The 23764-nt window shown below is 33.8% G+C and overlaps 1 protein-coding gene and 1 long non-coding RNA gene across 7 annotated transcripts in view; one reads left to right on the top strand and one right to left on the bottom strand.

Annotated features, from left to right (window-relative positions):
- The window catches only part of LOC126753896 (reticulon-1-A), a 35374-nt gene that overhangs the window by 6684 nt on the left and 4926 nt on the right, over positions 1–23764 (bottom strand). Inside the window, exons 1-2 of one of the 6 annotated variants that reach the window (XM_050465649.1) lie at positions 22056–22520; positions 21274–21309 (exon numbers count right to left, since the gene is read on the bottom strand). The exons of 1 other annotated variant lie outside the window; for it this stretch is intronic. In XM_050465649.1, the coding sequence (XP_050321606.1) occupies positions 21274–21309; positions 22056–22131 (112 nt within the window). In that variant the 5' untranslated portion in view covers positions 22132–22520. Of the gene's footprint in view, positions 1–3742; positions 4043–10461; positions 10641–11736; positions 11984–21273; positions 21310–22055; positions 22521–23764 lie in introns of those variants that run through there. 4 more of the 6 variants (XM_050465652.1, XM_050465651.1, XM_050465647.1 and 1 more) reach the window with 4 other exon arrangements.
- LOC126753920 (uncharacterized) lies at positions 22690–23545 on the top strand. Its single transcript, XR_007666220.1, has 3 exons — positions 22690–23014; positions 23099–23303; positions 23364–23545. It is a non-coding gene; the product is annotated as an uncharacterized LOC126753920 (long non-coding RNA).

Genomic DNA, 23764 nt, shown 5'->3' with positions numbered 1-23764 from the left:
TAGATTCAAATGTATCATAATGCTAAACTGTTGTACATAAAAGCGAAACTAAAATTAAACTATCACTTGTCACTTCTAAAATTAATAAGACAAAGCTTTTACTGTCTGCCAGTTTTAAGGAATTCGGTGGTGGGATTACTGGTATCAGTTACAGGTTTCACACTGGTATTTTTTACTTTTGAACAAAAAAATGCTATTAGAAAGTTTATGAATACATTTCCACACATACATATGTACATACATATATATGTATATGTATACGAAAAATGGAACATGAAACGAATTTTGCTAATTGGAAAATCATGCATAATTCATTATTTTAAGTAGTATTTCGAAGACCTTGAATAAGTCATTTATTTAACATGTTTTTCGTAAAGATTTAGATTTGAAACTTGAAATTACAAACACGTGTTTGCTAAAAATATGTATCCAAATATATAGTGCTAAGGATTCACAGATTGCACTTTAGTGATTAAAAAAATTATATTTTTTATTTTACCAACAAAAAAAATATACACAATTTCTAATATTTTCCAAAGATTCAAACTTTCAAATTTAAACTGTTTAGATTTATTTAATTTGTAAAGCCCGTCAGCAAAAATTATAAGTGGAAGTCATCAAAGTCAATGATCCTCCTTTTATGGACAATTGGCTCTTGAGAACCCCGTAGTACTTTTTTAAAGAGTTTATTTGCAAATTATTGTTATTTTATTTTGAGAATTCTATTGGTAAAAATTATTGACACATATTTACCAAGTATGAAACATGATTATTTAGTGAAAGGGTGTCTTGAACTATTTTTCCATTACCGCATTTTACAATATCGATTAGATCTTTTAATACAAATTACTCATTAAATCGAATTTCATAAAAAACGTTGTCATATACATACAATTGCGGAAAATATATTGGTTTTCATTTTTAACAAACTTTAAATAAGGAACAATAAAAGTCTGGATTCCAAACAATATTTATTTATTCAAATACTCTCAGTAGAGCAACTATTCGAATAGTCGTAACATTCACACAACCTTTTACGAACCGGATTCGAATAATCGGTTTTCAGGTTATTCGAATAATTTTAGAAGGAGAACATTATAAACGAACTTAAGCAATGACTAAACTTTCCAAATTGTTTGTTGATAAGTAATGTGAAACGTTTTGTATTTGCAACAAAGTAAAGTTAACTTTTATTATTGAAAAAGTAAATAGTTTTTAAAAAGCATTAGCAGGCGAAGATAAGGTAAATAAATTATAAAGGGTGTGAAAGCAGTAATTGTCGGGTATTTGCATATGACTATTGCTTCTATTTTTTAGCAAGAGAGTGCCATAAGAATGGTCAACGAATTTTCACTGAAGTCAGGTAAAGAAACTGATGATGCCTCAGCTGTCAAACATCAGCTTAATTTCGTTTTTTATTGTTTTCAGAGAGATTTTTGTTGTGGTTGTTTTGAATTTGTTCATGTTTATGTCCCTATTAGCAATACTGTAGTCCCCGTATGGCGCATTAAGTAGTATCTCCTTGTGCAAATTGCCGGTTCTGCACCAGGGAGCCATCACATCGCCTCATTAGCACCTAGCAGTACATTGGTGCTTATCAATATCCTGGGGCTAAGTGGGTGGTTGTGGCTTAGGAGAGGACAGAATAGACCTTAGGTCGCGTTGTAATCCTCACATATTTATCTTATCTTTATAAATTCATTCAACTCTTGTTGGTGCACCCTTTAATTTGAAAATATCATTTACTAAGTTTCTAACCACGAAGTTTCGTTTACTTAATAATTTTAAGATTGGACCCTGAAAAATCATCAATATATGTACATATGTATATACATATTTATTTATAGTATTTTTCGGTCTATTTCGTTAATTAGTGACGGTAAGACCTTTGTTCATATTGAGCTTTTTGTATTCTTAGTCGAAACAGTTTATTTCATTTTTTTTTTTATAAAAATAACAAGCTATAATATTATATTAGGGAATAACAAAACACAAGTTTGGAAAACTTAATAATTTTCTGTTAGTTGGCAACGCAGAAGTCAGCTGTTTGGCTCTTTTTTTGTCTTTTAAGTTGTTTATTCTTCAAAAAAATTAAAAGAAAGTTGTTTATTGCTCGGAAAAAATTGAAAAACTTTAGACATACTTTTTTTTAATAAAATCTTAATTGCAGAACAGCTAAGAAATGCAATGCATAAGACATTTGAGAATTGGAAGAAGCAGATATAGTTTCTAGTGAAGCAGATTTCATTCATTAAATAGCTGAAAATTAGTTTAAAGTGATTTTTCGGTTTACAGTATGAAGAACATACAAAAGTCCTCTAAGCTTTTGGAGGTTAGCACTTGGTCACTGAAACCTTTCTACCAATACAGTTTACATGATTCAACGCCATGAAAGTAGCTGAAGTCTACTAAGCAAAATATGCAAGATTATCTGGGAGAAAAGTAAACTTTATCGCTTATATGACCATAGCTGTAGCTAAGCATTAATAAATAGACAAACGATTGTTGTTGTAGCGGCAGAAAACATTCCTGAAGTAATTTCGAGGCATGGTTTCGAGTTGACAATCCTTGGCCAGATAAAAATCCGGGTGCGTTCCACATACTTAGATCCGATTTTTGGGGTCGACAGACAAACAAGTAGATGGGATTGACTGAATGGTATCAGCTTCTTTCTTATGCAAAAAACTGATTTCTTTAAATTCGTTTCTTATTATATTCTCAACTTCTGTCATATATCCTTTTAAATTTCAGTCTTGCTAGCCATTTAAATAATTTTAGCATAAATAACAACGTACCCAGTAAACAGGTGAGCGTATCGAAAGAAAGGCCTAGTGCCCCAATTGTGCCGATGTTATGTCTATTTCCATTTCAAAATGGATATACTTAAATACATATTTAAATTTATAATACTTCATACTACTCCTTAGGCAACAAAATTACAAAAAAAGTTAAGTTATAAGTAATTAAATAATATAAGTAGTTGACGTAACAGAAAAAACTAAAACTTAACATGAAAATACTATTTTTCATGTCTAATATAATATGGATAAATACTTTAAGAATTTGCAAATGATAAGCAATCATTTAAACACCTTAAATAATTTGATAACTTTTACTAATGAACTCTCACATGCATTAGTAGTAGTATCTGTCTGCTCAGCACTCTTACTATCTGTTGCCAAGTGGCAGCAGGCGGGGTGATACGACGATGATGACGTCGACGAAGACATCGTGCACACCTTTACCTATACACATATCTACATATATACGTGCATGCGTGGCAAGCGAAATCCCAAAAGCAAATCAAATTAAACCAATTCGAGAGTATATCATAAAAAGACAAAAACTGGTATGAACAATGCACTAACAACAATAAATTTGTTAACGGAAACGATAACGAAATTGATGGTTAGCAGATACGAGCGCGTAAGTGGCATACGTAACGGGACAACAACAAACGTAATCACAGTGCTACACTTGAAGCCATGTGAACGTGGTTTCGGACTACGATTCGCCGTGAGTATGCAGATATGAAACGATCGACGGTAAGTGGGGGCCACGTTGACAAAATCAACAAATTACTGCAGCACAAAAACAATGCGCTACGACTAAGGTGACGCAAAAGCTTTCCGTTATAGGAAATAATGCACATTTCTCGTTTTTGATGCAAGGAAATGGTGGTGTTTTCTATAATTCATCGATTTTGCTGCTAGTAAAGTTCTTTCCATTGGACTTGTATTACCTGGTCCGCGTTCGGGCAGTTTTGTGATATTGCCGTTGGAGTTGGTGCGTGAGTAGCGCTTATTACCACCAGCCATTGTGTGAGCTGTTGTTGTTTATTGACAAAGCGATGCACAGGACGTAGGGTAGTTGTATGGCGAACACACTTGTATGCCTTTTAATGGCGAGCGATTCCGGTTTTTGTTGCACTTGTGGGCGCCAGAAGCAGGAAATTGCGTGTTTAACGTTAATAAAGCACACCTCAAACGAACTTTTTTTTATTAATTATAATTTTTTTTCTTTTAGTAAAGTTGTAATTAATACGCGAACTAACGTGGCGATTCTGCAGACCGCCAGACGATTTTTTACACCGACGTACACTTGTAGACTAAATCAAACAGTGAATGGCAGACGACGAACGGCAGCGCGCAGCTCACAACAGCGAAATACGGAACGCTGAAGAAATTAGAGACTGAACTCAAATGAAAGCCGAAGGAAAAAACTTGCTGCTTACGCTGTCAACCAGCTAGCTTGCTTGTTTGGAATTCGTAAGCGCGTTATTATGCCTCTGTAGTCACGGAGCGACGCGTTGCTCCTCCCTAACTCCCTTTCTTTGTGCCCTTTTCGTGGCTTAACCGGCTGTTCCGCTTTTATCTTCATTTCGTCGTCGTAGTCGTCGTCAAAACTGCAACATGTCGCTGTTGGCCCCACATATGCTGAAACGAGTTTTGAGTCCGAAATAATGTTGCTCAATTGGCACACTTCTCACTCTGCTCGGTGTTAATTTTTTCTTCGCTCCAAGAAAACGAGTTTCTAGTCGGTTATTTATTACTCACCATTGCGGCCCAGCGGGAGTGTGAGCGAGTGTAAATAATTCTTTGTTTTGAGTAAGCTTGTGTGGTTACAGTGGGCTGTACTCATATAAAATGATTGCAAAATTTAGGGATTTTTGATAAAATTCAAAAATTTTGAAATAAATATTGTATTAGTAGGGAAATCTTCACGTCTGACTGATAACAACTAAAAAACTTTTTTTCCCTTTGAGTAAATTAGAATACCTTCGTCTCTTTGTCGGTGAATAATTTGTAAAAACGAGAGGATAAATCTATATCAGATTTTTCATAGAGATCTATTTATAACTTTTAAAAAATTATTGTTTTTTATGTGCAATAAAATAACCACAGTGACCCACAGTGCACGTTACATTCTCATATATATTATTTCTGTAGCCGTATGAGCTTAAGGGGTCAGTAGGGTAATCTGGCCTGTTTTTTTGACATTTTTGAGATGCCGTTTTTCACTGGCGGACACGATTTCTCATGTTTGAATCATCTTAAACACAAAAACCCAATTTATTCTTTAAAAGTACGTGAATGGTTATCGTCCCTACTATATAGAATCATGAAAAAATGTTGATAAAAAAAAGTAGTTAACGTTCTTTTTTAATTTTCCCCCATATTTTTTTACATAAATTTTGTCATAACATTGTCAATAAATTATAAAAAATTATGAATCTAGTAGGGACGATAGCCAGGCGTTTTGTGAACATTAAAAAAAAATAAGCAAATCGGTTGAGTAGTTCGACCGGAATCATGTTCGCCAGTTTAAAAAAGTGTGTTTGGAGAAAAACGCGTTTAAAGTGCCAGGTGTGCACTACGAGCGCTCCGAACGTCGAGCGGTATTATTATTTTTGGGCCTTTTTCGAAACCTTCCATTGGTAAAGTGGGTTCCTACATTAATTCTAAGGGTATAAGTATAAGGGAACAGAAAATGCAAAAGAAAATATTTTTTTTTTTTAAATATTACCCTACTGACCCCTTAACTAAGATTACCCATACAAATTTAGAGCAAACATTTACACTTCAATTTTTAATTATTAATAAACAATCTTCAAGCAGACGTAAGCATAAAAATACACTCTCCCTCCCTTTTATTGTCTTGATAATAAGTGGTACAATTTAGTGCTGAACTTGTTTTCCGTTGTGAGTTACGTGCTCATAAAAATCGCAGCTATTGAGTGGAAAGTAGCTAACATATCTGCTCAAGATTATTTTAGTCTCTGTCGTCAATTAAGCTTACCTCAGTGCATATGCTCTCAGTCGGAAACGTATCTACTTGTGCTCGCTCATTAAATTAAAAGTTAGTAGGTAAGTCGTAACCACATAAACTCACAAGTAGCGCCTACACACGAATGGAAGTATGAAAAAAGGCCGAGTCGCCGCATTGCGACGTGTCACTGTGATGCCACTTTAGCCGCGTGGTCACTGCTCACTTCGGCTATATGGTCATCGCAAATTTGAGCTCTTAGCCATATGTGGAGAGTAACAACAAAAAAAAACATGCAATTGTAGCTCGTGAAATAATGTCTACAAAGTGGTGGGTGGGGTTCAGCATTTCAATGCGTGTGATTCATTTGTAATAGAAATGAGAAGAGCACTTGTGAAATTCGCCAAAAAAAGGGGGCAGCAAATTAAACAATTAAAGTGTGCGCACTTCTGTTTTTTTGTTGTTTTTTGAAAGCGCGCTCGAGTCTGTATTGTGCGTCATAATGAGACCGGCATGGAAAAGTTTCTGAGTAATCGGGGTTTGATAAATGACAATATTCAGTTGAACAGCGAGCAAACGTATGGCGAGGCCGCTGAGAGTAGAGTAATGAGATCATAATAAATGACCTTCCCAGTTGGGAATCAGCTCGTAAGCTTTGATCGATACGTAAACTTAAACAGCTTGTTAAATAATCAAATATAGTAAACAAAAGCAACAAAACAGTAAAAAAAATTATTCAAAAAATTAGAGCAAATGTATATATGTACATAAGTATAATATATATGTACATATGTACATATATGCCGATATGATATATGTATGTATTGTACATAAAACCATGATTATATAACAATTAATTGAGGTATCCTAGAAATTGCAAGTCATCTAAGAACTTTCTGTTTGTTCGATCTATTTCTGGAAGAACGGACTCCATTATAAAAATATGATTTGCACTTTCAAGTTAATATTACGTAAGAGGCAGGCGAAAACTTCGTATCAGTAAGTGCAAAGTACGTATAATTTTTTCTTGGCAAATGCGCCTGCATTATTCAAAACATTTGCAATCACAGGTGATACGCCACTATCTAGTAATCTTTTTAAGATACCAGAAAAATACGATGAGGTCAGCTACGGAGAACAGCAAGTCGATCGATCCGCTCCCTTACTGTTTCCACAACAGTCGGGTATGAGTAACCAGAGAGGACCCCGAGAACCGTCAACTTGGCACCATTCTTCGAAATTACTTCAGGAATGTTTTCTGCCGCTACAACAACACACTAATAACAGAACTTTCACATACCAAATGATTCAGTGACAATACTTTCAGGATATTTCTTTGTTATCTTTGGCACTTTCAGCAGCTTTCCCGATGAAACTCGTTTACCTCGGACATCCAAAATCACATGGCGAGTTTTTCTTTTGGTGGTTTCTGCAGTAATAGAAACGTATTTCCACTGGATTCACCTCTTTCGATGCTCATATGGGGTTTACGGAATGCAGCAAACCCCCACGAAGCGTTGGTGTGCCACTTTTGGGTATTACCAGAATTTTGTTCATAAAAAATAAAAACAAAATTCCTTTTTATCGAATATACCAAAACCTGATTATCTTAAAATTGTATATCTTTCAAACTAATTGTCCAACAGTTGTGAAATATAAAACATCTTTTGAAGGTTAGTTCCATCTACAAAACATACTTGTATATTTAGAATGAATTCTAATGGACTCGCTATAAACATTTCGGTCTGCCTGGTAAGTAAGTATGAATATTCGTTTATCTATAGAAAATAATAAGAATCGATCGATTACCGCTGTGCCTCTATTACTATTTTCTTGAACTTAAAGCTTGCGCTATTTTTTCGTTAGATCGCAATTTTTGCTTTGTACAAACAGACAATAACTTAAAAATAGGCGCAAAAACTGACCACAACAGTGCGGTCAATGAACGTCCGCATATAGAACCTGCAAATGTGAGCTCTGCAATCGATGCAATGATTACTGCAGCGAATGCCACAACGGCTAGGTGCAAGCTTGCATGGGGAGGTTAATGGCAGCACTTATCTCGTTGTAATTTATTGACGTTTACATGGAGCATATACTAACAATTTGTATAGGTTTTTACTTTTTTTATACTCTCGTAGGTACAGATCTCATCATTGTAAATGTATAATAGCGCATTTCGTACTAAAAATTGCGGCGTAATTGTTGTAGCATATTAATTTAAATAATATGAGTGATTTACTCAGTAAATTTCATTATTCGAATTCTACGACTGATTCACTTGACGGCATTTTCGATTTGCGTCGCATAAATTTAGAAACAGAAATGCCGTGTTATTAGTTTAACTGCGTTTTGCATATTCATTTGGCTTGTGGCCTTATAATTTCACACAAAATGACATCATAACCAAGCAAACGTTGACTGTATGGCCTGGATAGTTTTCTGGGGTGGTTTCGAATTGCTAACGTCGTGTTGGTTTCTAGCGGCTAACACGCACAAGCGCATATTACTCTACATATGTACATATAATTCAAAGTACAGACAGTGTCAATGGAATAGGAACGTTGTTAAAAAACTTAAATTTTAGCAACTTCCCATAGTTATCCGAAGCTAAATCTGTGAGGGAAAAAAATAATTTTTTCCTAACATAACATTGTACCAAGAAACTAAAAACAAAAAATTGTATATTATATCTTACGAAACTTTATTTTTAAGGCGACACTAAAATGCTAAAAAAGCCTTAAAATATATAGAAAGCACTTTAATTGACAACAGAAATAATGCAAGTTTGTTAGAGGATACCCATTCATGAACAGTGTATCGAACACATTATAGCAGCAGTTCAAACCAAGTGGCAGCGCTAAAAAAGAACTGTCGAGAATAACATACAAATTTAGGGTAGCACTGAGATATTTAACTGTTGACAAAATTAACAAACGAGACCACGAAATAAAATTAGAAAAGGCACTTAAAACAAAGGACTATGATTTAAAGAGCTTGGTTTTTTAACAATAGAGCAGCACTCATAACTAACAAACAGAGAAATGACGAATCGACGACAGCTAAAGACTAAGAATGTTCTTAAAAAGTTAAGTTTTTTAAGACGTTATATGTGACCTGGTCTACGAAAAGGGGGCTTAGGTGCGAAAACTAGTTTTCTGGGAAAAGCTGTTAAAAATAATCGTCAGTTTCTCGTTATCTCATTAATTGTTCTCCCTTTTTTGACACCTAAGCCCCCTTTTCGTAGACCAGGTCACATATACTGTGAAAAGTTTCAAAAAATTGTTTTTTTAAATATATTTTCTTAATGTACATACATATATTTTAGAATACACACAGAAAATGCATACTGTTCCGGTGAACATCTTCGAAGTTGCACACAAATTTGAAAAGGCGTTCTAGAGTGCTTGGAAGCGCATTCCAAACTTTAAATGCGTGTTCTCAAAAAGGTGTTTCCGACTGTAAAACCAACATTACTCGAAAACGGCTAACCTGATTAGTCTCAAATTTTACCGGTTGCCAACATTAATTTCAGTTTTCTCTTCAATTTCGAAAACAAAAAATTAAATTGTCAAGCGTTTTTATATCTAACAATAAAATTCACTTCTTTAACCTTTAATTTAACAGAGTTCACTTGAGCTTATATAAAAAATAAAATAATTTTTAATTTTCTTTGCACAGTGTCGCTACGATTTGTATTTATTCTGTTTTTGTTTTCGGTTCGGTTTTTTTTTGGCTTTTGGCATGTTTTGTTTGATGACATAATTTAATTTATTTGCAAAAAGCAAATGAATGCATTGCATACATACATACATATTTATATACATATATTTTTAATTTCAATAATTTTCAGAAAGTCACAAAATAATTGTTCAAAATAACAGTGAAGAGCAAAAATATATGGATAAGAACAAGCGATGAAAAGTTTTTGTTTTAATTTTAATTTTAGAGCCCTCCAAATTTTTTCATTAAAATCCTCGAAACTTGGAGCTAGTGTTTGCTCCTTGCGGTGAAATTAAGGAGGTTTAAGAACACTTTATACTATATTTATATAAACACAATGAAGTCGGATTAGTTACACCATTTATACCTGAAGAACTAGTGGATCCATTTTGATGATATGTTTTATTGAATTCGTCTCCGCGACGAAGAGCAGGAAAACTATTATCATATTAGAAGAATTCACTTAAAAAAATAATCTAGAAAGTTATACAAGCACCTAAAAAGACTCGAATTGAATGATAAAAAGGAAATTTCAATAATAGTCAATCGATTGGTTCTAACCACAGATTATTTGTTATTTCATTTATATTGCAAAGCAATGAATTCAGAATTCAGAAATTTAAGCAAAACATTGAGTTCAGAAATTCATTTAACTTCTTTTGCTCGTTAGTGTAAATAAATGCAATTGTGCTCTCTTAAGAGCATCTCTTGCGAACGCACCGCTTAAGAGAACGACACCAACAAAGAAAACCAAGAGAAAGCCTACTAAAGCAAACTGCAGCAGAAAAAGGGCAACAGCTGACGAAAACCGAGAAAAAAACGAATGCACCTGCCCTTAGTATAAAACGCGTTTAGGTACAAAGAGTTTTTAATTTCAGAGATTGTGCACACACTCAAAAGATTCTAAGAATTTTTATTCAATACAAAGACAAATATTTATAAATGAATTTCAGTTTCAACAAAAATACTTACAAGACTCGCGATTGAGCGACAAATCCTTCAGTTCGGAGAGGGTTTGCAATAAACCTTGCACGTGTTCCATGGCAGTTTATATTTGTTTAAAAATTACACTTAACAGATTTTCACTTTGCTAAAGCTTAGTTGGATATTTCAATTTTGGGTTACGTCGTTGTAGCACCGTTAGCTAAATACTGAAAGAAAAACACCGAAAATTTCGAAAAAGTATTAAAATCAACCGGAATCTAAACGCAACTGCGGGCGCTGAGAGTGTTTTTAAAACTGAAAGTAAAATTAATAAGTCTGCTGTAGGAAGAGACGATTGATGTACGCGACGGCCGGCTACGGCAACCCGAACTCATATCATTATCAACTATCCACTAAGGCGGAAAGATAAAGAACGACGTCTGGGCTGCAGACAACAAACACAATAGCAATTGTGTTTGCTACAAAAACAAAGGTTATCAGTTTTACACAAGTGACGCCTACAGACGTCATAGGCGAGGTTTAAATCGATCGCGACTGATATACAAATGGGTTGGACGACTAGTGAACGACGAACTTAGTTATATAATTAATATTGACGAGGCATAGTTTAGGGAGCGCTGAAGGGCTGTCAACGACAGAATCATTTTGCCCGCTACTACATTAAAGTGAAATTAAATTTGCATACAAAACTAGTTATAAATAATTACAAATCCGAGTGAATTAATTTTAATTATTTTTTTTTTTTTAATTTTAATAATTATCGTTTTTACTTAAATATTCGTCGATTGTCGCGTAAAATATGTGTGCGTACACCTTCGTTTCGTTTTGTGGCAGACTGAAGGGCAGCGAGAGGACTCGCTTGGCTCGATCTATATTAAAAACAGCTCGTACACACTATTTTCCGCTCTTGAGGAAACAATACAAGCGTAATATGAATACACAATACGCAGCGGAATCGCATAATTTATGCCAACAACAAAGATGAGTTCTTCTAAAATAGACACAAGCGAATTTTGACAAAATGTCAGCATAGAAACACGCCAAAAATGCTGGCTTTCCGAGCAATTGATTTATTTCAAGCGTTTTTTCGCAGTTTTTTTTTATGGAAAACAGGGATTTTAAAAATTGCAGCTCATTGTTTGCTTTTCGACATGTGCCGTTTTACGCCACATACACATATGTAGCTCCTCGTGGAACGCACTCCAAAGTACAACACTAGACCCGTTATTCCCAAACAACTTATAATTTTTTTTTATTTTTTTAAATATTGTCTGCAAATTGCATTAAATCACTGGAAATCACCTTAATCACAATTGCGATAAATTTAAGAGATTCGAAAAATTAATCTTACATGAACCACGCACAGCTGACGACTAGAACACGAACCTTAGCCAGACAACGATCGACACACACTAGCAACTCGTGTGCAACAACAAAGCAAGCATACAAATATACGCTACAGGGGTTGGTTACAGAATTGAGGAGCTGCCTGTGAACAACAAAAACAACACCAGCAACAACAATAATTGCAATACGGCAGCGGCAACGACAACGACACGGTGTGACTAGGGAGGTAGGTGCGCTATAAACACCTCGCGAAAGCAAGACGAGCGGTGCGATGACAACTTTTGGGCGTTCGCCGCGAATTGTGATTCTGTTCGGCACTACAATTGATTTAAAATACTCTTTCAAATGTGTTAGTACACCATAATGATCAGCGGGCGACAGAAAAGAGCAAAGTCAAGTAAGTAAACTATAAGGGCATAAATCTATATAATATATGTATACTTATACCGTGCATGATCATTTAACTGTCAGCCAAGTAATAACAACAAAACTATGTGATTGTTGTACTACATCTACGATTATTTCTATTTTTCAAACGCTATATGTGGGTACCCTTGTGTAAATAAAGAGGTTACTTGTAAATGCAAATGTAAACATACGCTACATACATACACACGTACGTATGCATTTAATTACAAGTAAAAATATGTTAAAATGTACATATGTATGTATACTGCACCGATGCTAGGCAGGCAGTCAATCATAGAGAGAAGATAACCGGGGAAGCCAACCGTGCAGGCCGGTTTGCAATGCATTCGCGCACGTATGCACATTTGTAGGGAGAGCAACAAAAAGGGAGAAACACATGTGCAGCAGCTGACTGTGGCATCCCTGAGCGTCAAGAGTCAAACAAAGAAAAGAGAGCACACACTCATTGAAGTTGACGGCGAAATCACAGCAAATAGTCGGTTAGCTGGGCAAGCAGCGATGCAATAGCAGCAGTGCAGTTGTAGGGTTACAACAACAACATAAGGCCATGCAATCGGTATTAGGCATACACAGCACACCCTACAACAAAAAAGTATAAATTCTTAGAGTTTCGAGCACAGGTAGTCAATGAATTTGTAGACTTTCTTCGAATATTGAAATTAAGATGGGTTTATTTTGACTGTACTGCGTTTTGCTCACAATTATTTTCAAAAATGTTTACATATTAGGTAGTGCAAAGTGCAAGTAAAAATTTGTTATACATACAAAGTAGAAACCTTTGGAAAACAAATTTTTACGGGAAGTACCAAAGTGATTATCCTTTATCTTCGCGACGGCGGCCTGTTATCTATATAAGTATATATGTATGTATGTATAAATACACATGAATTCAAATATTTATTTATTATTACAAGCAACACTGAAGGAAAGTCTGAAATTATTTATATATTTTTTCTATGAAGGAAAATGTTTCAAAAGATGGGCCATCAAGTTCAAATTTGCTCACAATATAATATTGACAATATAAGTTAAAATACTTGCATTTTGTTAAAAAATACATTATTTTACGTTACGTTGTTGTCTCTTAACGTTATTAAATGATTATCTTAGCTCTTTAGAAAAATTTTGCTATTGTAGCTATTTTATATGTACATATATATCCCGATGGGATTCAGTGGAACTATTATGAGCTAATTTAGTTTCTCTAAAACGATATTTACAGCTGCAAATGAAGGTACAATTTGTAAATGTCGTGAACCCATTGAGATTCAAATGACAAAAGTGGTTAACTTAATGTTCATATCACACTCAAAAGCATTCTGTCACACGTACTGGTTTTACTTCAAATAAATCATTTACTTTTGGGTTAATATTTTCAACTCAAGTTGACAACTTGGTTTTTATTTGTCAAAAAGATAACAGTAAGTATGATATTTTTCGGAACTATTTATAAAGGGTGATCCATTTCGAGGTTCCCTACTTTTTTAAAGAATAATTTTAATGTATAATTAGCTGGCATACCAAACTGACCGATTAAATGATTACAAAGTTTTTTATAAAAGCTCTTTGAAGGTTGTTTATATTAAATTTCGTGGATAGAAAGGACTAGCAAGCCGTTGGCCGTTTCCGGGCTTAGTTATACAGATAGTGTCTATAAGAAATGCATGTGTGAAGGGCAAATAGTATCGTAGCTTCGTTTTTTCTTGTTTTTTTGTCTTAAAGTACACTTAAGGTTTTGTTTTATATTTACACATATATTTTTAAATTGGTTAAATAGCGGAAAAAACTCTCCAATCCTGCATTTTTCGCATTGGACGACATGATACTCAGTGACTTTCGCAAGCATCCAATTTAAATTTTGATTGTGGCTTCTCAGTGTGTAATTCTCGTGTAATTTTTCCCTACTTTCAAAATTAATAGTCACAGTTAGGCATTTTTTGAGGACTCTAGACTCCTTAAATCGCTTTCCTCCCGCCATAAAACTTTTTTCTTTTTCTCAAAAAACAAAACACACTTTACCTTCATACATAAATATACATATATGTACGAGTATACGCCATATAATATACTATGTAGGATATTTTAGATATCGGCATAGTTGGTTACAATGTCAGCTGATCATTGATCGTTCATGTTTTGCTTAATTCGTCCATATCATAACTCTTTCTATCGTAAAAAACTTACGCATGCATATTCAAGTACATATGTATGTACATATGAAAAAACATGTTTGTGTATATAATGTGTTTTGCAAAAATCGACTATGATTTTGCAAACAAAAACTTAAATGTCATGCTTGTTAGGCCGACTGGACGGCGTGCGAAAAACGATAATGCCTGAAAAGCTATAATTAGACGAAAGTACGTAGAAGCGGAATGGCTAAAACTTAACATACAAACTAACGTACATAATATAGAAATAACTGACTGAGGCATTGTATTGTGGCAAATGAAACAAATAGAATTTATTTGAAAATTTTTTAGAACAAACTATATGAGCACAAGGCATCTGAGAGGCCAGCAACATTTAATGAATGAATTAAGAAATGAGAGTCAGCTCTCTAAAAAGCTTAACAAGGAGATTGTAAATTGCTATATCTAGAGTGCTTTATTTGTGGCAATATGTTCGCAGCTAACTTGTTAGATTTGAAATGCAGCAACGAACAAGTTTAAAGCGATAGAAGGTTCGATGGCAGTGTTGCCAGATTATATTTGAATACCAATCGTCGGTAAAGTAATGAATAGTATACTATATTCTTCAATATAATGACGAATATTTTTATAATATTTTTCGAAAATGGTTTTATAACGAAGCTAAATGTTCGTAAAATTTTAAAGATTTCCTTTTTTCGAATAAAAAAGTTAAAAAAAATTCTCAACATTGACAAATGGCAAGATTTTGAAACTTTTCATAAATGTTGAACTTTACCATAGAAATTTAACAAAACAACCTATATTGAACACGAGCAACTCGGTGTTCCTCACCTTCGTCGTCTACTCGCCAATAAAGTACAAGTTGCTGCAATAAAAGTTGTCTGAATGGGCTCTAAGGATATATTAAAAAAAATCTATTAAAAATAATTAATTTATGAAAGTTTGAATTTGTTTTCTGAAAAATTTATACTTTTGTATTACTCACGTTGCACATGAGCTCTGTATTTGGAATGAATCCACTTTTGTTTTAATTGATTCAAACTGAGAATTACATAAAAAAAAAAAATAATAATAATTTATATGAAAAACTATATATTTTTATTGTCTTGCTTTCATATTTCCATTGGTTAACTGCTTCCCGTGGTATCAGATTTAAGTCTCCGGTCAAACCTTGTAGCTTTTGCTACTACTAATTGAGCACCCATCAAACTCAATGACTGGTGACATTTGTCGTTTGAACTTCAAATGTCTTTTCATTAAAAGGAATCTCATTCTAAGTCTATAATATCAGTTCAAGCTGAGTATGATAGCACTATTTCTGACAAGACTACGCTGAAATCTCCCCTGCCCGCTGGCGGATAGCCACCTGTATTTACGTTCACTTTTTGGAGATATACATAGATCTAAAATTTTGCACACGTCTTTCTCTCCTAAACTGTAACCACGGATATCGGACCAATATAGCAAAAATCTACCATACAAACTGAACTATTATATCAAAATCAAGTTCTTGTTCGGAAGCTCTTTTTATTCAGAAGGGTATTATAACATCGGTGCAATAGCAGTTTGCATTTCTCTTGATTTTATAATATACATATGCATGTATGTGCCTATCACATTTTAATTAATATTTAGAGTTGAGTAGTTCAATTAATTTATCTTCTACTCAGTGCTCTGCAAATAAACGTTCATAATTAAGTGTTATGAACTTTTCATTTGTTAAAAAGTGTTTCAATTTGAAAGTTAAAGGATATTCATGTCACTAAAAAGAATTTAATATATTCTAGACAGTTTCAGAATAATTTTTAATACTACATGCATAAATACAATTTTATTATACAATTATTTGTCGTGAATAAAAGATAAGAGCAGAATGCGAGTGAGAAAGTGCATAGTCAAATCTATTTTTAGCATTTTCGCTTATCTTAAACCCTCATTCCTGCAATTGTATTTTACTGCTTTTCACTTTTTATCGCTGTACTTACATATATTCGTACAAAAATGGTACCGTAAACAAAGTAAATGTTCCTCGCTGCCGTTTTCGTAAATACAAAGTGCAAATTAATTCAATTACATACAAACACGGCAAACAAAAAATGATCTCATCCCACCAGTGAGACTTTCGGTGTTGTGAACCTGAATAATTTGATTGAGAATATTTTTGCGTCTCAGTATTTCAGTACGGGTGAGAATTGAATTATATGTTAATTAGAATATTTTCGCAAATAGACAGAAGTTGATGTTTGAAAGGTGGTAAGTTTGATACAAAATATTGAAGGTTTACATAATAGTATATGTATTATAGGATAGGATTTGAGAATACATGTTCCGTAGCCTAAAATAAATAAACAAATATTGGAAATGCTGTAGCTCAAATCTCGTTTGAAAATTATGAAATCACTTTTTTTAAGAAAAATTTCACTTGAAACATATTTTTTGTACGATGAATTACGTTTCAGAGTTGACGGTAATACTTGATTTGCTGTTGCCCATTATAAAACCACGTTATTCTTTGCGGAATTGTCGCACGTTTATGATATGTGCTGTAGGAGACTAGTTTTCTATCATACAGAGCACGGCAACAAACGATTCCAAAAACTTTGATTGACAAATTCTATTAAAAAGGGTCAACACCTTCTACAAAAAATGTATGACCAGTTATGCCCGACCCAATTTTGAATTGTGAAGCTTATCTGGTAACTCAGTCATTGAATTTTTTACTCAAATTAATTTTTCATGTAATTTTCCTGTTGTAGAAATCGTGCACGTCCGTGCATAATAATTACTCATTTAATAATTAAGATATTTGAATCTATAACACAGACTATTTTGATTTGCATAATTTTCATAAATAGTCACAAATGCCCAGACAATGTTTATTTAGTTTGAAATGTAAAATAAGCTCTACTTGAAACGGACTAAATTGATTTTAAAATGAAAAAAGTCAACATGAAATAAACTTTGCATCAGCTGATTAAATCATCAGCTGTTAGCATTTGTACATTTATACAGGAAATTGGCCGTACCACATGGGTTGAAAAATAGTTGGTCTTTGGTGAAATCGTGTCAATCTGTCGAGAGCGACGTGAACTTTCAGTTATTTGAAGATTGTTTATAACACTTATTTATTTAACAGTCTTTGCCAGAACTAACTTTATATTTATAGAACTTTTAGAATAAAGAATGGCTACAAATTTTATTTTTATAAATATTCATGGCAACTTATATTTTCCGTTATTTTTTGGTCTGCACTTGGTATTTGTGGCATGTTGCGTGGGTAGCAAAAAAACCGTTACAATATAGGACAGATTGTTGAAGAACAAATCAGTCATGCATAAATAAAAGCACTTGTTTGTTCAATGGGTGAGCAAGTCAAATTATGCGAAGCCCATAAATGGGTTTTGAAGTATATAAATAAGAGTCTACTCGTATCAAGATACGACTTTCAATAAAAAATCATTTGGAAAACAGAAAGAAGTGTTTGGGTGGAAAGCTTGGTGGGAGTAGGTGTATACAGATTACTAGCCTGTGGTTAAATACCGTTATGCAGGGGGTTTTAAGAACACAGTATTTGATATAGACAAAATGAAATAGAAAAAGTACAAAATGGGTTAATTGAGTGGACGCGATAGGCAAAAGAGCAAATTTTAGTAGTACGGCTGTGTTTTTTAACATATGTATGTATGTATTTTCAAGATGAAAACTAACTTTTTGGTTCTAAGGGTGACCGACGCACTCCGTGGGCACCCTAAGGACAATATCTAAGAATAAAAAATAACATTTACGCCGAATTATTTAATCATTTCTGAATGCAATATAATTAAGAGCAATCCATCACAAATTCCATATGTATAATTTTCGCTAAAAAAACTACGGAGCTTCATGGCTGAAGTAAGTACCTGTTGTGCATTTACACCGACATTCTAGAATGCAACCAACGTCACCAGCCACGAATTGGATAGAGATAAAAAATGAGACAATTGAGCGGGTAAAAAAAGAATGCTAGAAAGCCAGTAGTCGACATAAAAGTATAATTGTAAAATTAAATAAATAAATGTGCATGTTTGAGTGCATGTAGGGGCATGCAGGGCGCACAATGATATTTGCCTTATAAAATTAGTGGACATACAGACAGTGTACATGAATAAGTGCATATATACCATAGTAAATAAGGGAACAGAAATTCTGTTTTACAATATACGCCGTTAGTTTGAGGGTTATGTGTGGCAGTCTGCCGTTGGAGCTCTTCTATTTGCCAGCAAATTGATGATAAATAGCTTTTTTCTACACATACATATGTACGAGTATTTTTGCTGGCCTATAAGTTAATGGGCATTTCGTTCCAAACTTTACTTAGCAATTAAAAGAAGAAATATAATCAAATATGTTTACAGGCATTTTACTAATTATACCGATGAGAAGAGGATATCCGAATAGACAGGGTGTGTACGCTGATATTATGCTTATATTTGAATTCAAAATTAAATTCTGAATTAAAAATAGTTTCAGATGGATGGTGAGAAGCATTAGTCAATGGAATTTACAATACCCTAAATTACACTCGCTATTAGAAAATCGATCAGCTATGACCGCGAAAGCGGTGCCTATGCCAATAAAGAAGAATATTATAAAATCGTACTATCTAAGTAATTGTGTATGCTGCTGCAACAACAATAAACTTCACTAACTGACTGAAAATGCTTGTGCAGTTGCAACTCGCCGGAAAATGCTGAGGAAAAGCTTCGTTGCAGTTATAATGGTAATCGTAATCCTCTTTATGGACAAATATTTAAAATATTATCACCAAAGTCGTCTAACGGTGAATATTTCATATTGAAAATATCGAATAAAAAGGATTTTATTACAACATAATTGATCACCCTGTTAGCAAATGCTCCACCACAAGGCTTTAGTTCGTAATAGTTTTGCAAATCCCTAGCTACGTCTGTATGTATGTAAAACGGTAGTTTACTGTACACAAAGTCAACAGACATTGTCTAGCACTAAAGAACTTTCTTCTTGTTATTTTCGTTTGGACAGACATCGAATGCGCTGTGCCCCATTGGCAGTGGTGAGATAGATATTTAAAACTTAATAAAAGATTCATGCCATCCTGTGGGCAGGATAGCAAAGCCTTTTAGTAAAGGTGGCGCCAACGGAAGCGATTTACATGCAAAATAACAAATAGGTTTACTGCAAAGACAAGCCTGCGGATTCGCGGTTGCAACTGTGGTTCATTGAACTCAATACTTGCAGGTAAATATTGGTTATTTACTTAGTGTATTTATATAGATTTTAGGTTTATAAAAGCTTTCAACTCATCCAAAAACATAAAAATTAAAATAAAAAACTAGTTTTAGTATTCTAATTTAGTATTAGCCTAATCCATGTCACCTTGACTGAGCCGGGCAAAATAAAAGGAAAGTGGCACATTGCAACGATAGTCATCGAATGACCCAGGCAATTCAAAACGATTGTATTCTTTAAAGTGCCAATTGAAAACAATGAGCTTGCAAAAAGTCTCGTTGCCTTGCAAAGAAAAAAATCCGAAAAAAGCACCGAACGACAAGCGCCCAACAAGCACTCAACCAATTGATTTCCAAAAGTGCTGGGACACAAGAAAAAGCAGAAGCAAGAAGGAAAAAATAAGTCCTCCATACGTTGCAAGTTGAAAGAACTCAAATCATGTATGTATGTCTATATGTATGTATTAGTAAGTCGAGTAAATGCTTTCTATAGATCGTTAGGCACTATATGCATACATAACCCCACTATTTTTGTATATAAAAGCAACATAAGAAAATATGCAAAACGTTTCGCAAAATCCAATGTGATTGTAAAATCGAGTATTATATACTATACATATCTACTTTTAGGCGTTTAACAGTAGCCAGCGTTATGAGAACTGTTTTATGTATATTTGAAGCGCAAAGGGTTGAGTGTGTGGCCGAAGGGTCAGAATGATAAGTAAGATAGTAAAGAAAACGAAAAAGAGTGGTAGAATAATTAGTTTGAATCGGAATATAGACTTCGTAGTTCGAATAATTAGACATATTTACAAATTTTCCAATAAAAATTTATCAACTGTTGCTTGGCACCCGGAGCATAGAAAGATAAGACTTGCTTTACTTTGCTTTGCTTTGCTTCGCCTCGATGTGGACGAACTCATACTACATCAAATGTCTGAAGTAAAGCGAAGCAAAAGTTGTGGGTGAATCAGTCATAACTGGCCAAGGACTGTAAACTTGCCAGTTTTCGTAAAATATTTGGATAACGCTTTTTTTTTTCAATACAACAGCAAACAAATTGCATCGTCGGGACGAGGCGAGCAAGAACGCGTTGCATACCCAAAATATCCACCAATATGATTCGAACAAACTAGCGAAAAATGTCGAGCACTCTTGCCATTTCTCTATCACCTGCTGAGGATTTTTAAGCACCATATCCTTTACTTTTTTAATATTTTCATCAGTTGAAGAGGTCGAAGTCGTCCAGAACGAGACATGTCTTAAACGATCTCTCGACTTTGAAGGCTTTGTACCATTCGTAGGCTTGTGTTTTTGATAAAAGAAATCAGATCGATCACTACTAAATTAGAAAAATACATTTTTTTGAAATATCATTTACCCGGAGAATTTAATTACAATTTCCGAGTGCTTTTTTGTCTTAATGTATACAAACACGCAGTCGTCTTGACAGTATTAGAATTTCAAGATAACAAATATACATACATATGTACATATATACTCCTTACAACATTTACTCTCACTAAAAAAAACCGAACTGATATATATATACATACATATTAACAAGGTGTTTAGATTCGCACATACTATTTGCAATTTGAAAAATTTTCTCGATTTTTCATTTGGTCACCGACCGCATTTCCTTATGCCGCAAAATTACTTACCACGTGGATGTAAGCGTTCCGGCTTGAACCAGGCATCTGAAATATACATATTGATTTTTTTACTTATACTGACTAAAGTTAGTAGAAATGTATGTGTGTGTGTTGGAAACAATTAATTTAAGTATAAAGAAGGTGAGAGAAAAGAAATTCATATAACAACAAAGTAATAAAGGAAAGTGATATATATACATAAAAAAGCGATATCATATTTAGTAATAATTGCTACTCATTTCACCAGTAAGATTTCATTTAGTTGCTTGCTTAAGCTGCTTAAATTAAACTGTTTAATGTTGTTGTTGTAACAAAAACTATTATACAAGTATATAATATTTAACAAATATGGTAGTTGGGTTGAGATTGAAAATTAAATAGAAATTACGGTGGGAAGATCAAAGTTATAAACCTTTCACCAAGAAGATGAAGAAACATAAAATGAAAGAATGAAATGCTTGACGAAAAAAGAAAAAAACCGCTAGCATTACGAGACGAATGAGGCATTAGTATGTGCACTAATTGTTGTTACACCATACACCATACTATTTAATGTAGGTTAGGTACTGGGAAAGGTGGGCTCATGGCTTATATACATTTATATATCCATATGTATGTATGTATATATGTATATAGAAAGATTAGTAGAATAGCTATGGAAGTGCAGCGCGTTGTGTGAAAGAGAACCGTTCGGCAAGCATATACATATGTATGTAATGTACAGGTATTGTATATGTATTAATGTAATGTAGGGATGTATGTGTGTAGTAAGTAGTTCTGAATGCACTTACGGGGATCTAAAAGTGAACAAATCAATGGATGTTGCTTGTAAATGCCATTCCGTGCAATTTCTCCATTCGAATCCATTTTTCAGCCGACGCGTTTATTCAAACTTCTACAGATTTAACTATTGAAATGTTTTTATTCTTTGTGTTTAAAATGTTAAAATAGAATTTGTAGCACAATTAAAAAAACATGAACACGCTAAAAAGTAGTACAAAAACGCATTTGTACAGGCACGAATAAAAAGGAAAATTTCCTCGACTGTCGACTGTCAATAATAGCAAAACAAAATTGTATTACGTCTGCGTTTTCGAATTTTTTCTACGTACTCAATTCTTTAAATTACATAAATTTTTACTTTGTCAGATTTCGAAAAAGTAAATACTGAATTTATTCACTTTTTTGTTGTTTTTGTATAAGATTATTTTCGAACGTCACCGTTTATCGGTTTGTACGCATTAAAAAAATAACAAAATATCCGCTATTAGCTTTCGCTGCACCAAATCGTCTCGCAAACTACCTCACTCTGAGCTGAGCTGCCAACACGCAAGTAACTGAATTATTCGCCTTTGTCCTGCCAAAAAGTTACCACTACCTGCTACTTATAACAACAATGAGCCCAGGAGAGGCCTGCGCATTGCCTGTGCGTCAAAAACGAATGACATACGCTTTGGAGACTTTCCAGATTCGACGTACTTTTCCTATTTTCTTCCGCGTTTATTTATTTATGCATATGTGTACATATGTATATGTTTTATACACTAATATGTGTCAAGACCCGGAGTCTGCCTCGGTTAATAACTTGGATAACCGCGAAAAGGCTGGGCATTTGAACTCAGCAGGGAAGTGAAAAAGCTTCCGGTTCGTTAGTGGTCTTGTTGTACTTAAGTTCGGTTCATTGGATGCTCGTGCAGTTTATGGGAGACGATTTGCCTCTTTATGTCTACAATATCGATTTTCAACTAGGGTATGTAGAGTTTTCGCTCTTATTACTTTTCTGCAATTGCATTTCTGTTATGATGGTCACAAGCAACAAATACGATTTTCTCAGTGGTGTGCAGTGTGGTGAATAGTGGGCGACATGCGCTGCTCAAGAGGTGGATTATGCGCGTATGTTCGATATTTGGCACATGCTCAGTGTTTGGAAAACAGCAAAAATTCATATAAAAACTGGAGTTTAATGGAAAATATGTATTTTTATTCATTCATTGAGCTATAATAGCGTTTTCTAGTGCATCGAGTTGATTTTACTTAAAGTTTGGTTTCTTTTACTTTACTTAGAGTATATGTATGACTAAATTAGGTATTTATTACAGCAGAAACTTGCCGGCGCCACACCCTTTTTAATGACAACAAATGACGAGTCAGAAACCCTGCCAAAAATTATGTCGTCTGGCGACAACCTGCTTAATAACAATTTGTCAGTAATATATTTATTATGCCTGAGAATTTAAATCACGATGCAAATAATTTTAAAAGTTTTATAATATTTTTAATTGAAATATTTTTGGTTAAAGAAATAGACTTTATTGCAATGCTTTTGTAAATATTATTTAACTGAATTCTATCTTTTTTGGTTTAAATAGTCTGAAAAAAACTTAATCCAATGTTTTCATTAAATTATTTAAATTTTTTTGTCTTTTTATTATTTATTAATATGTTTCTATGAATATGATTATTGAATTTCGTTTAAAATTTTAACTGATAAAAATTATTT

Source organism: Bactrocera neohumeralis, chromosome 3 (genome assembly GCF_024586455.1).
Source record: "Bactrocera neohumeralis isolate Rockhampton chromosome 3, APGP_CSIRO_Bneo_wtdbg2-racon-allhic-juicebox.fasta_v2, whole genome shotgun sequence".
NCBI classification, from domain to species: Eukaryota; Metazoa; Arthropoda; class Insecta; order Diptera; family Tephritidae; genus Bactrocera; species Bactrocera neohumeralis.
This window is presented reverse-complemented; position numbering and strand designations above follow the sequence as displayed.